Here is a 14,708-nt window from a genome sequence, read left to right as displayed (position 1 = left end):
ATATATATATACCTGAGTAAGCACATAAATGTGAAACAGGGTGGTAAAAAAATAGTACTTGGATACTGGGGGTAGAGTAATAGGCTTTATTATTAAAGCTGCAAGAACATCACAAAATATATCAGTTTCATATTCCCATTCATCAGGCAGTTGTGATCAAGAATGGAATATAAAATTTTTTATTCCATTCTTGAGCATTACTACTCAATGAATGACAATGTAAAACTCTGAGTAACATTTTCTTGTGATAATTTTGTGATGCTTTTGCAGCTTTAATAATAAAGTATGTATATATGTGTATACACGCACACACACACGTATATAATTAGATAAAGATAGCTATGGTTAGTCTGTTGGGTTATCTGGGTTTCACGTCCATAAAGCACTTAGCTTCACAGCATCTCTTCAGACCCTAAAGGCCAGTGGCCTATAACCTCTCTTCAAAATGGAGGAAGAAAAGACCACGTGGCTAGTTGTTGAATGCATGGACAAAGGAGTAGGGTTAAGTGCAAACGATTGTCTCCCTATATACATATATAAATATATATATATATATATATATATATATATATATACACCATGGATTTCTCTCAGTTCCCATTAACCAAGTCCACTCACAAGACTTTGGTCAGCCCAGGACTATCAAAGAAAGCACTCACCCACGGTGCTATGCAATGAGACTGAACCCAAAACCAAGTGGTTGGGAAGCAAACTTCTTACCATACAACCACAGTCAAATTGTATTACCTATGAATTCCTTACATCAGTGTAAAAGGGATCACTCTTTTATAACTGATGGAATGAAGTTGACAACTCTTTTAATGCAATAGACAGCATAATTTCCAATGTGAAAATTACTTTGGTTACTTAATTTTTTTCTGCAAATGTTTTGCCAAATGCTGTAATGCCAAATATTTTCAATATTCTGAATGCTGTATTACATCTGAATGGCTTATTTATTTATCTATTTATTTACTTATTTAGTGGTTTGTTTTATATTACTTTTTTTTTTACTGCTGAATGCCAATCCAATTATTTCAAGCAAAACACAAATTAGATATTTGTAAGGTAATGTAGTATGAAGAGTCGTCAAGTTAATTGTGATAAATTTATTTCTTATACACGTTGTTGATAATGATTTCTGTAGAATTGACAATAGAGTTTTGGACTACGCCAAAGAACCTTGCTGGTGCATTCCATGAATTTCTATGTTCACACACACATGAATGCATGCACACACACACAAACACAAACAAACACAAACTCACACACAAACACACACATATACACATACTAACACACACACACACACACATACACATATACACAGATGCATGCACACACACCAACACAGTTGCATATTTTTCTGCAAACAACTATTTGTATCATTTCGTATAATTGTCTTACAGCTGTACAAAATTATATTACATATACAATTTGCAGCTTGCAGTTTAGATGAGTAGAAAATTGTTTTCATAACAGCAAAGCACCAGATACCTAAATTTTCTCCTGTTATTTGAAATTTAGTAAATTACTTAATTCTTCTAAAGCTCAAATATTAGACTTTTCCTTCTTTCTCATGACAAACTAATTTACACCACTTTAAAACTGTTTATGCTCACTAATTATGTATGCAGACTATAACTTGTTTCCTTGGATCCTACTGGTAGGTTCCATATTTTATTATTTCTCACATTGGCAGAAGGCCACAGTTGTGTAGGAAAAGAGTTATAGAGATTTAGCCTGTTGGAAAGTTGTAACCAATAATGCTAAGTGTGGTATATAATAAATAAATCAATAAAAATAAACTCAGTATAACTATTTCAAGCCTACAGGTTCATGACATCAGAGCTTATTCAGATCTTAAAGGAATTTAGGCTAAGAGTATAAGTCTACTAGCAGAATGGGAACAATTCTATTGCAAGGCTAATTTCCAGGTGCCACTGGTACTCATTTGCAGCTGACTGTATTGGAGTTATGTGTAACAAAGTGACTTGCTCAAGAATACAATGTGCAGCCCAGTTCAACAATTGAACTCATGACCTAACAATTAAAAGCTCTATGCCATAGCCATTAGACCACACAGTTTCACAACTGTGTATATACCTGGTGAATATTTTATGGAGCCTAGCAGGATTGGAATTTACAATGTACATTTGTTGAAACTATATACTCTATTTAATCCAGCTCTCTGTCATTTCAGTCTCTTTACAACCAGCCACTCATTTTCTCTAAAACATAAGAACAATATTTAGTGGGGAGGGGACTAACCTTTCAGTTCTCTTTTAAATTCTTCACTGTTCCAAGAAATAACCATAATGGAGATAAATCTAAATGATAGTTATTCTTATAATATAATACAGTAACAGATGCAACATTTCAGAGAAAATGTAGCAACACGCAGCTAATAGGCAATATGTGCTTGAACTAATTTAATTGAATATTGGATATAGGTTTGATAAATTTGTCTTTTAAGAGCTGATAAAACAGAATACTAAATATATTAATTCTAATGATAAAACTAATAGTAGAAATTTCATAATGAAGACATAAATAATAGTAACTTAATTATCAATAATAGATGACAAAATTATTTCAAATAACCAGTGCGATATAACATTTTAATTTCAAACATAAAAGCTGTTAATTTCATTCTTCTAACTGTTATATTAAACACACAGGCATCAAATTAATCCACCAGTCGATCAGGCATGCATTTACAATAAGATGGAATTGCAGTACATTATGAAACATGACAGAAAAATTGATAGTAGATATCAAAATTGTATAATGACACAAAATCCCACAAAATTAATAAATTAATTAATATAATCGATTTTAGTGTAAAGATATAAATCAATAATTAACAGTCATACACAATTTGTAGACAATAGAAAGATTGGTCAATATATTAAAAAAAGATATAGTTATTCTATGTAAATTTGGTTTGTATAAAGTGAAAAAGTTGAAGCAATTCATTGCTATCATGAACACTTTGGTATATCATTATTGTCATTGTCAGCATAGCCAAAATTGCTGCTGCCACCACCATCACCACCACTACTATCATCATTGTCCTTATCGTTTTTACCTCCACTTTTAGTGAACTATGTGTGTTGGGTCTTATTTCAGGTATCTAAATTTCAAGTGATTAATATAGAATGGGTATGAAACTTTTTGGCACAGTTGTTTTGGTGCCACCTGTTTGGCATTGTTGATTCAATGCTGAATTATTTGACATTAGACATTTTAATGTTTTCTATCATGCTTCCCACTCTCTTTTTCTCTATTTTTATGGTTTATCTATGTGAGCATGTTTATCTTTATGAGGAGATTGAAAGTGTTTATGTCAATTGTGTTCAATTATTAAACTGTAATGTCTCTCTCTCTCTATCTTTCTCACTCTTTCTGTCTCAATACACATATTTCTGTTTGTTTCTGTGTTCAAGAATGCATGCATACATGTGTGTGTGTGTGTGTGTGTGTGTGTGTGTGTGTGTGTGTGTGTGTGTTTACCTCTATTACCAAAAAGTACTGTCTCCAGAAAAAGCCCAATGTCAAGTCAGCCATGCCAAATTGTCAAATTGTTCACACAAAGGTGCCCAATCATCACGTTTCAGTATAGAGTATCTATGGGTGAAAGATTGTAGCCAAAAATAATTCTGCTCTCCTCAAAGTATATGAACCTAACCAATCTCATGAAATTCAATGCTTCTATGTATATTAATCTAAGTGTGACCACCTTAATTCACTCCAACTCACACTGATCTTTTCTTCTTAATAAGCAAACTAAATCAACTAAACACTATAAAATACAAAGGATGAAAAGCATGCTTGTCCATGGAGAAATATTACCTTGCCTAGAAACAGACATGGGATGGTGACAGGCTGTTGAAAAATCTGCCTCAACAAATTCCATTGGACCCATGCAAGCATGGAAAAGTGGGCATTAAATGACGATGATGTTGTCTAGTTGGTGTACAAATTTGAGTGACATTATTGTGAAATATACCATTTACACTTTTGCTAAAGGTGTTTTCACTTGACTTAAACACTTTCCACCAGTAGTTTCCATCTCTCACATTTTCAGGTGTTCCCACAGCCTTTAACTCTCAAACTGAGTGATCTTTAGTTTTCAATTCATCTAGAACAGTAGTTCCCAAACATTTTCTGGCTGCTGTTCCCTTGGCATCTAGTCCACATTCCTAGCGCCCCCTCACCCCACTACCACAAATATAGACCACTTTCTGCAGCAAATTCAAAACAACTGTATTTCACAAATAAAGCTTAAACATAATTAACCTATTAATATTTTTTTCACACCTATCACTCCATTTTGGCTATGCCATTATCATCCCACTTTTCTTCAACGCCCCCTGTATCTTTCCACTACCCCCAAGGGGACAATACTGTCCCCTTTGGGATCCACTGATCTAGAACAACTAGTTATTATTCTTGTCTTTATTTACTTTTACTAATCCCTGTATATAACAGAAGGATTTGTAATATTACATAGGTTGATTATCCCTGGAGATTTTATTCCTCTTTTCATACAGCTACAGATATTAGCCTTTCTACTTGTAGGGTTATTTGTAAACAGTATGACACAACAAATGGTGATGCTTACATCCAACATAAAGTCTGTGATGAACCACCTGATATTTTGCACATATTAGTAATGATGGTTAGGAAAGGGCTTAAATGAAATGGTTTGTGAGATATATGAAACTAAGTGCAAATTGACAAAATATACATACTATCATTATCATCATCGTTTAACGTCCGCTTTCCATGCTAGCATGGGTTGGACGATTTGACTGAGGACTGGTGAACCAGATGGCTACACCAAATCTGATTTGGCAGAGTTTCTACAGCTGGATGCCCTTCCTAACGCCAATCACTCCAAGAGTGTAGTGGGTGCTTTTAAGTGCCACCGGCACGAAGGCCAGTCAGGCAGTACTGGCAATGGCCACACTCAAAATGGTGTATTTTACATGCCACCTGCACAGGAGCCAGTCCAGCGGCACTGGCAATGATCTCGCTCAAATGTTTTTACATGTGGCACTGGCACAACTGCCAGGAAGGCGACGCTGGGCACAGGTGCCATGACGATTTCACTTTTGCTTGCCCCAACAGGTCTTCGCAATGGCAGTATCATTAATATTGTGAAATGGTCACTAAAGAATATTATTTTTACCTTTCCTTTCCACTTTATCTTTTTATCTTTATTTATTTGTTTATCTATTTGTGATGCTACCTATTGTTAAAACAATTGCTTGATGTGATGTATTTTCAAAACACTGATACTTATTCAATAAAAATTGCTAAAGAGTGCAAAATAAACAAAACCTGAGCAGTTATAGTTTGGTTTTTGTTTCATAATAGACGTGTCATTAATTTCAAAACAATCCAATGCATATTGGTGGAATCAGTCCAGATACAAATGAATCTCTTATGGTGGAAATATAGAAATATGAAGAATTTCAACAGAAAGTATGCAAAAGTCCATTAAAGAGATGGCCAGAGGGTATTTAAGGATATAGTTCAAGGAAACATAAAGAAATTTTTCTTTGAAGAACCCACTGCTCGATATTTGCTAGTGGATCAATAGTATGCACTGACAATTGGTGCTTTTATAATAGAGAGAACCACAGTAAAAATTTCATCAATCCTGCTAACCTTCATGCACATATACGAAGTATGGAGTCATTTTGGTCTTATGCCATAAAAAAATTGAACCTGATGAATAATATATCTCAAGAACTTTTCTATAGTTACTTGATGGAATTTTACTGGAGACGGTACAATGACATATATGAACATAGTGGTGATTAAGTAGTTTTTAAAAAACTGATTATTATTTGGCAATAGCAAGTTCTATAATTCATTTTATCTTTTACTTGTTTCAGTCATTGGAATGTGGCCATGTGGGGGTACCATCTTGAAGAGCTTAGCTGAACAAGTCAACCCCTTTTGCTGAACTGCTAAGTTATGGGGATATAAACAACCCAACACCATTTATCCAGCGAGGGGAGGGGACAAACAAAGACACACAGATATATACATATATATGTATACAATGGGATTCTTTCAGTTTCCATCAACCAAAGCCATTTACACGGATTTGGGTGGCCTGGGGCTTTAGTGGAAGGCACTTGGACTGAACATGTAACCATGTGGTTGGAAAGCAAACTTCTAACTACACAGCCACCTCTGTGCTTGCTTATTTATTTTTTGAATTTATTGTTTAGTTTCATCAAATTGTTTTTATTTGTTGTAAATTACAGTCATCATGCAGTGACCAAAAATTCTTCATTCTTTAGAATTGTTATTTGATATAACATGTTTAAAATTCTTATTGATAGAGTATTATTATATCATTTATTTGAGAGACTAAAAGGAAAGTTAAATTTTTGAAACTTAAAGGACAGCTCTAATTTTGCATGAATAATTTGACTTATTTTACTTCTAAAAAAAAAAAAAAGAAAAAGAGAACTCTTAAAAACATTAATTAAATAACTATTATTCTGCCTTAGAGTGGAACTTTTATGCAGTTACTCAACCTGCTAGAAATAGCAACTGTTTCCCTACAACCACACATTCCTTTTTTAAACTAAAACGAATAATAAAAACTGAAAATATTGTAAACAATCTGATACATTCATACCTCACTTATTAAATAACATAAGCACAAACTAAAAAATTAAAATTACCACAAAAATATTCTCTATGGCAAGTAAGCTGGCTGTAGTTGTGGGTCAAAAAAGAAAACCTTTCATGATCACCAAACAAACCTACAGAAGTTTAAGAGAGTAAAAGTTAAATATATTACCTAAAAATGACTAAGTTGGATATAAATTTTTTTTTAATATGTTAAAATTTTGTCAAATATATTACTGGCAGTTCTACCAAAGATTTGCTGTCTTACAAACGCATCTAAAATGGCAACACTTAAACTTTCTTCTGAAATAGATGCAGGTGTAGCTGTGTGGTAAGCGGCTTACTTTCCAACCACATGTTTCTGGGTTCAATCCCACTGTATGGCACCTTGAGCAAGTGTCTTCTACTACAGCCTTGTGAGAAGATTTAGCAGATGGAAACTGAAAGAAGCCTTTCATGTGTGTGTGTGCATGTGCATGTTTGTATGTATGTATGCATGTGTGTGTTTCTTGTGTCTGTGGTTGTCCTCCCCCACCACTCAACAACCAGTGTTGGTGTGTTTACATTCTTATAACTTAATACTTCAGCAAAAGATATCAATAAAATAAGTACCAGGCTTTAAAAAAAAAGTAACTACTGGGGTTGACTCATTCAGCTAAAAATTCTTTAAGGTAGTGCCCCAGTATGACCATACTCTAATAATTAAAACAAATAAGACAAAAGATAAATTATTCAAAATATTTGATGATATGAAAGTAAATCACATGGTACAGTAAGATTGAAAAAATTTTACTCTGTATTCAGTAAATTATAAAACAACAAACGTTTGTGATATTGCAGTGCATGGAAACTTCACTGCTGCCCTCAGACTATCTTATTACTGAAAGTGTCATAAGAAAGATACAGTTGTGTAGCCATGTTTGTGGTGTACAAGCGGTATATTTTCATGTATCTAAGGTCATAATAATATCAAAGAGATAGACTCATAGCTATGTTTATCTGGTGGAATGAGCAGATGATTACATTTTCCACAAGTTTTAAAGAAAAGTGTGTTTGCATGATATACCACAGTGTTGTTGAACATGCTAAGAATTGCAATATATAAAGCAGAATGCCATTTTCAAACTATCACAAAGATTACATTGGTAAATATCATATCCTAAGTGGTTTGAGAATGGCCAAAGTAAAGCAACTGAAAAATGAGTTGGCTGGTTGGTAAAAGACTATTCTCACAAAAAAGACAAAAAAGTAAATATTATTTCTGTAATAAAATCTATGTCACTTCTAAGGAATACAGTTACTTACAAAATACAAACTACATTCACAAATGTAAAGAACCACATAAAATTTGATCACAAATTTTTTTCTTAATTTGTAGTCTGATGAGTCAATTCATATTGTGGCTGTTCCCCACTGTGTATTTCTATGCATTGAATTTTCTCACATGAAGAAATTTTCAAGTCACATTCCTCAAAAAGGAAAAAACATGATATTTATCAAGCTTTCAAGAACTTTGTTTGTGCAAACGATATGCACTAGCATCAAAGAACATCCCAGAGTTACATTATTAAAAGGGGTCTTTTATTTGCATGATGCTATTTTTAAAACTTTCAGAATGTAAACATTACTTACTGTTGCTATTTATCCAGTTTCATATGTAACAGGTTTCAATATTTAAAAGTAGAGTTTCTTGTTCAGGTTGATTGTTTATAATTTTTCATGTAGATTCTTTTAATTTTGAGCTCACTTACTGGTTTCATCATTGTTGTTTTTGCTGTTATTTAATTCCAAGTCAATTAAAAATGACACAGTTTTCTATTAACAAAATTGAATAGCTATATCAATAGGACTGATTTTCTAATTTTACAATCGCGTCTTTACAACAGATGAAGATTTACAGCTTACACTAGTAAAGTTCAAAGGTCACAATTCAATTTGTGTTTTTTTTTTTGTTTAGGATATATGAACGTTTTCATATATTCTATATAAAACTAACTAAAATCTCCTTTTTCCACACACCATGATACTGGAGAAAAGTCAATGTTTGTTATACATGTGAGATGTTTTTCAAGGATATCATAGCCTAAAATTGGGTCTGCATGCTATATGAGTAAATACTGTGCACAAATAAAAATGGTAAATAAAAATAAATATAAAAATGAAAAAAGCAATAAATTTAAATTCTGTGAAGGAATATATAATATGGATAAGAAGAATGAAAACTAATTTAAAAATATGAATGAGGGAATAAAAATGCAAGGAAATGAAGAAAGATAAATGTAAAAATATAAATATGCTCAAATTAGTAGTAGTAGCCGTAGTCCTTTGTATTATAGGCACAAGCCTTAAATTTTGTAGGAGACGGGGATTGTAGATTGCATGGTACCAGTATTTGACCGGTACTTATAATATCAACCCAGAAAGGATGAAAGGCAAAGCTGACATTGGTCGAATTTGATCTCAAAATGTAAAGATGAATGAAATGCTGTTAAGCATTTTGTATGATGTGCTAATGATTTTGCCAACTCAAGGATAATGGATAAAGGGACATTACAATGATGTTAATAATTTTTAATATAATATATCATTAATTTCTAATTTCAGTAGGAGCTCTACCGGGCATTCTATTTCAGTCTCCTTCAACCATTTGTCTATATCTTTGCTTATGATTATCATTATTATTATTATTAAGGCAGTGAGCTGGCAGAATCATTAGCACACCGGGTGAAATGTTTAGCAGTATTTTGTCTGGCTTTACATTCTGAGTTCAAATTCCACCACGGTCGACTTTGCCTTTCTTCTTTTTGGAGTGGATAAATTAATTACCAGTTGCGTATTGGAGTTGATCTAAGTGACTGGCCCCTCCCCAAAAATTTTGGGCCTTGTGCCTAGAGTAGAAAGGATTATTATTATTATTATTATTATTATTAGAAATTAGAAATGTGAAGGGTTCTACGCACTTAAAAGATTGTGGGAAACTTGTGGATGCCTAAGTTTACAGGTAGTAATCCGCTACGCACATAAATCCTATCAGGAATAAGACTAAACCTGAGCCAAACCAAAACGATGCTAATAATAATGCTGGTTTCAAATTTTGGCACAAGGCTAACAATTTCAGGGGAGGGGTTAAATTGATTATATTGACTCCAGTGTCCAACTGGTACTTAATTTATGGGCCCTGACAGAAAGAAAACGCAAAGTCAACCTTAGTGGAATCTGAGCTCAGAACACAAAGACAGACAGACAAAATGTCACTAAACATTTTGCTTGGCATACTAACAATTCTACATGCTTGCTGCCTTAATAATAATAATAATAATAATAATAATAATAATAATCATAATGCCAAAAGTTGTTAGATTAAAAACAGTTTTGAAAATTCCAGAAAAATACTAAAATGTTTCACAAAAGTTATGATTAAATAAATTGAAATTTAAAGGTAGGTCTTGATAAAAATATTTTTCAAATAATGACTTTTTTGGAAATATTTTCTAAAAAAGTCTTCATTCTCAAAAAGTAAATGAGAAATCATGAAGAAGATTAACATGTTTAGATGGAAAATAACAGTAACATAAGAAATGAATGTGGGAAGTGAAGCTCATAAAGAAAGACGTGGATGTGATGGAAGATGATAGATTAGTGAAAATAATAAAGAAATGGAGATGCTGACTCTATATTTAATAGGGATGGAGATACTGACAAGCCAAATGTTAATAATGGAGTGTCATATATTTTAAATATATATGTGTGGGCACATACAATGTGGTTAATATTTTACCTAGTTTTGTGAGTTGAAGAAATGTTGAAATAGAGGTTGGATTGAAAGGAGTGTGTGAACAAATTAAGGAATTTGATGACCCTACTGGAGTTTGGGAGACATTTTGGAGTGTAGTCCTGGCATTTACTGTAGGTTAGTTGACATGGGAACACAAAGATTTTCTTGAACCATTTAGATAAATGTTTTGTTGTCCCAAAAGGAGAGATTAAAGACTTAAATACTTGTTTTAGGAAAATCTTGACTAAAATATGTTTGCTTACTGTGCCTTATTCTATTTTAATGTGGTTTAGTGGTCTACATGTAAGGATACCGAAGAAGATTTGTTTGTGGTCTTTAAAATGTTAGGTTGAAGTTACGAAAATTATGAAGGGCTAACATTCAATTTTGTCTACTATATCTAACTCAGGCTCTTGTATTCATAGTTTTTGCTGAGTAGAACATGTTTGTTTGTTTTTTTATGTTGGTTATGGCACTGGAGTGAAATCTCTTGAATGTGTGTGAGCATCAATTGCAACTTTGGGTTTTGTCAAAAGGGGCAAAAACGTTTTGGGATCTGTTAAAATATTTCACTTTGTTGCAAACTAGTAGTGTATCCTCTTGTTGATGTTGAAAAATTCTAGAACAAACTGCTTCTGAAAGTGGGCATTTTCAGTTCATTAGAAGTGCTTCTGAAGAGAAATTATCAGAGAAGAGTATCTTCCATATAATTTTCTTTTGAAATCTTTGGTTTATTAGATCAACCACTTCAAATATGTTTTCTGTGTGTCATAACAAATTATTTAAAAAGGCAGGTGAGAGGAAAGGCAACTAACCATAAAACAGTCTCAGAAAATTTGTCCAACCCATTCTGCAATGGAACAAAATGTATAACAATGATGATTTCTTAGGATTATAGAAGGGTGGTTTAAATTTTTATTTATACAGTTTGGTTTTCTATATAGGTAGAATATATACATATTTAATATAACATCTGAATAGTTACCAACGTTAACCCTTTAGCATTCAGATTATTCTGTCAAATGTAACATTTATCCACATTTGTTTTGAATTAATCATGCACTATCTTGTAGCTTTGAAATTTCGATTATGGGATTGTTTACTTTTAGCATGACATTGTAGGGCAGGTGTGAAAGGCAGGATATGGCCAGTTTGAGCATAAAACAAACAGAATATTTTGGTCAGATATAGCCAGTTTAAATGCTAAAGGTTTAAGACTGGTATCATTCATAGTCCTTAAGCATAATATTTTGAGTAATTTTCTAAAGCCTTTTTGAAATCACTCTATATTATGAATGTGAGGCTATTATGTGTAGTTATTAGATCATTGACTCTGTATAAACCTTCTCGAAAGGCATGGAAATCTTTTAACAAAAGTTGAAAACATAGTTTACAATAATTTTGTATAATTCATCTCTGTTATATGAGCCCATGCAGACATCAAACATGTCTCCATTCATTTTAGTCAAGGTGTTGGTCTAACTGCATTGTATTATACAAATGATCATGATACAAATAGTTTTAGAAAAGAACCTATAGATTTATTTAAAGACTTATAGTTAAAGATTATATTTAATGTCAAATTTTGTGTCTAACTTTTTGGATGTAATTTTAAATTCAGACATATGAATTCTTGTATTACAGAAAATCAAATGAAAGATGTTATATAAATAAGTATATACACACCCATACTCTCTCTCTCTCTCTCTCTCTCTCTCACATACACACACACAAATGGTCTAAATGATGTTGTGAGGAGTGAGGAAGATGATGTAAAAACTAGGTCAAATTTCATGGAACTTGGCTACATAAAGATATGTGTGTGCATGTATGTATCATATTTGTGTGTGAGTGTGTGTGTAAATAAATATACATATACATATATGTATACATACACATGCATGTATGCACATGCTTCCAGAACATAAAACAATGATGTATGTGCTTGTTTGTGTGCATATATTGTCATACATACATATATGCATATATGTATATATATATACATAGATATACATATATAAATATGTATGTGTGTATATATATATATATATATATATATATATACACACAAACACATATACAAGCAAATATGTATGCACATGCATACAAAGACATACAAACAATGATGCATGTGCTCGCTTGTGTGTATGATCATACACACACACACACACACACACACACACACACATACACACACATATATATATATGTATGTATGTATGTATATATTACATATATGTATGTATGTGGTGTGAGAAAATTATGAAAAATCAGGTTAATGGCTGTAGTGACAGCTTTCGTTTGCGATCCAAGCTTTGGATATTATTTGCTTCTGCTGTAATAACTATGCACCATAGCTAATAACAGTAGCATTAACTTCTGATCAGTATTGCGTATTGATCAAATCTATCGCAATATCTATAACATATTGCTGTATTGACGGCTTCTGTGATTGATCAGAAATTTTTATGAAGTACCATCTACACAATTACAGGATTGCTACTAATTATTTCCTCAATCCAAATGGTTTTCTAGTAGAAATTATTTTCAGGAATCAATAAAATACTCAGATTAGGTTACAAATTTTCTTTCATCTATTATTTATTTATTTATTTATTTATTTATTTATTATTTTTTTTTACATATTTCCCTCTTATTTTATTTAATTACATTAATTTTAGCTATGCAATAATATCACTTCCATGAAATATAAAAAAAATAGAGCACAAAACAAAACCTCTTTCAGTGATTTAATTGTTATGATGGTTATTTCTACAAATGAAATATAGTGGTATTGGAGGAACTACTAGCCAAAAGGGATCAAAAACTTCACAATCTGTGGTAAGAAAACCTCTACATGGTCACTAGATCTGATAGAAATAGTATCCAAAAGTTTAATACTCCTCACATCTCACACTGCTAATTTGGCAGCTCAGAAAAAAGGGACCTATAGAATAAGTACCAGGCTTTAAAAATAAGTACTGAGATTGATTGAATTCGACTAAAATTCTTCAAGGCATTTTCTGGCAAGTCCACAGACAAATCACTGAACGAAACAAGTAAAAGATAAAAGATTAAATATGCATGTGTGTGTGTGTATGTGTGTATATAAAATTAATGTAGGCAGCAGTTTGCATAATTTCACCAAAAAGGATAACTATAATTGTCACTAAATGTGACTAGGGTATTGGAAATACCTACATTGCTAACACACACACACACATATATATATATATATAGATAGATAGATGGATAGATAGATAGATAGATAGATAGATAGATAGATAGATAGATAGATAGATAGATAGATAGATGTATACATACTCCAGTGGGAGAAACTAGAAGTAGTTTATAGCTTCTGTCAGCTAGGTGACCAAGTTAGTAGTTGGGGTGGATGCTCAGAGAGTGTTACCACTAGAATATGAATAGCCTGGGCAAAGTTTACAAAGCTTCTACTCCTACTGGTGGCAAAGGGCCTCTTGCTCAGAGTGAAAGGTAGATTGTACGATTCATGTGTGCAAACTACCATGTTTCACGGCAGTGAAACATGGGCTGTGACTGCGGAGGACATGTGTAGGCTCGAAAGAAATGAAGCTAGCATGATCTGCTGGATGTGTAATGTCAGTGTGCACATACGACAGAGTGTAAGCACCCTGAGAGAAATGATGAACATAAGAAGCATAGGATGTGGCATGCAAGAGAGACGTTTGCGCTGGTATGGTCATGCACTATGGACGGATGAGGGGAGATGTGTAAAGTGCCGCTCCCAAATAGTTGAAGGAATCCGGAGTAGAGGCAGAATAGACTTGAGGATACTTACTGAGTCAAGTACATCAAAATGAAAATCAAATGGAAATTGTAGTTGTCATACCCGTGCTGGTGGCACGTAAAAAGCAGCCACTACATTCATGGAGTGGTTGGAGTTACAAAGGGCATCTAGCTGCCAGATCAGACTGGAGACTGGTGCATCCTCCTGGCTTCCCAGACCCCGGTCGAACCGTCCAACCCATGCTAGCATGGAAAACGGACATTAAATGACAATGATGATGATGATACACATACATGTGTGTATATATATATATATATATATATATATATATAATGTATGTGTGTGTATGTGTATATAAATAAATAAATATATATATATCTATATCAAATGGCTATTACTATTATGTGTTTGTTTAACTTTTCTGTTAACAGAGATGGTTTCAGCAAAGCTAGAATTCATCTTACATGATATTTGGTATACTTCGTCTCTTTTGTTGAAATTCAT

At 32.8% G+C, this 14,708-nt stretch overlaps 1 protein-coding gene across 1 annotated transcript in view; it reads left to right on the top strand.

The window, feature by feature from the left end:
* Window positions 1-8,281, top strand: part of LOC106872376 (protocadherin beta-15) — a 182,321-nt gene extending 174,040 nt beyond the window's left edge. The window contains exons 5-6 of the mRNA XM_014919349.1: window positions 4,557-4,684; window positions 8,039-8,281. Of these exons, the coding sequence (XP_014774835.1) occupies window positions 4,557-4,684; window positions 8,039-8,281 (371 nt within the window). The remainder of the gene's footprint in view (window positions 1-4,556; window positions 4,685-8,038) is intronic.
* The last annotated feature ends 6,427 nt before the right edge of the window (window positions 8,282-14,708 follow it).

Source organism: Octopus bimaculoides, chromosome 14 (genome assembly GCF_001194135.2).
Source record: "Octopus bimaculoides isolate UCB-OBI-ISO-001 chromosome 14, ASM119413v2, whole genome shotgun sequence".
Lineage (NCBI taxonomy): Eukaryota > Metazoa > Mollusca > Cephalopoda > Octopoda > Octopodidae > Octopus > Octopus bimaculoides.
This window is presented reverse-complemented; position numbering and strand designations above follow the sequence as displayed.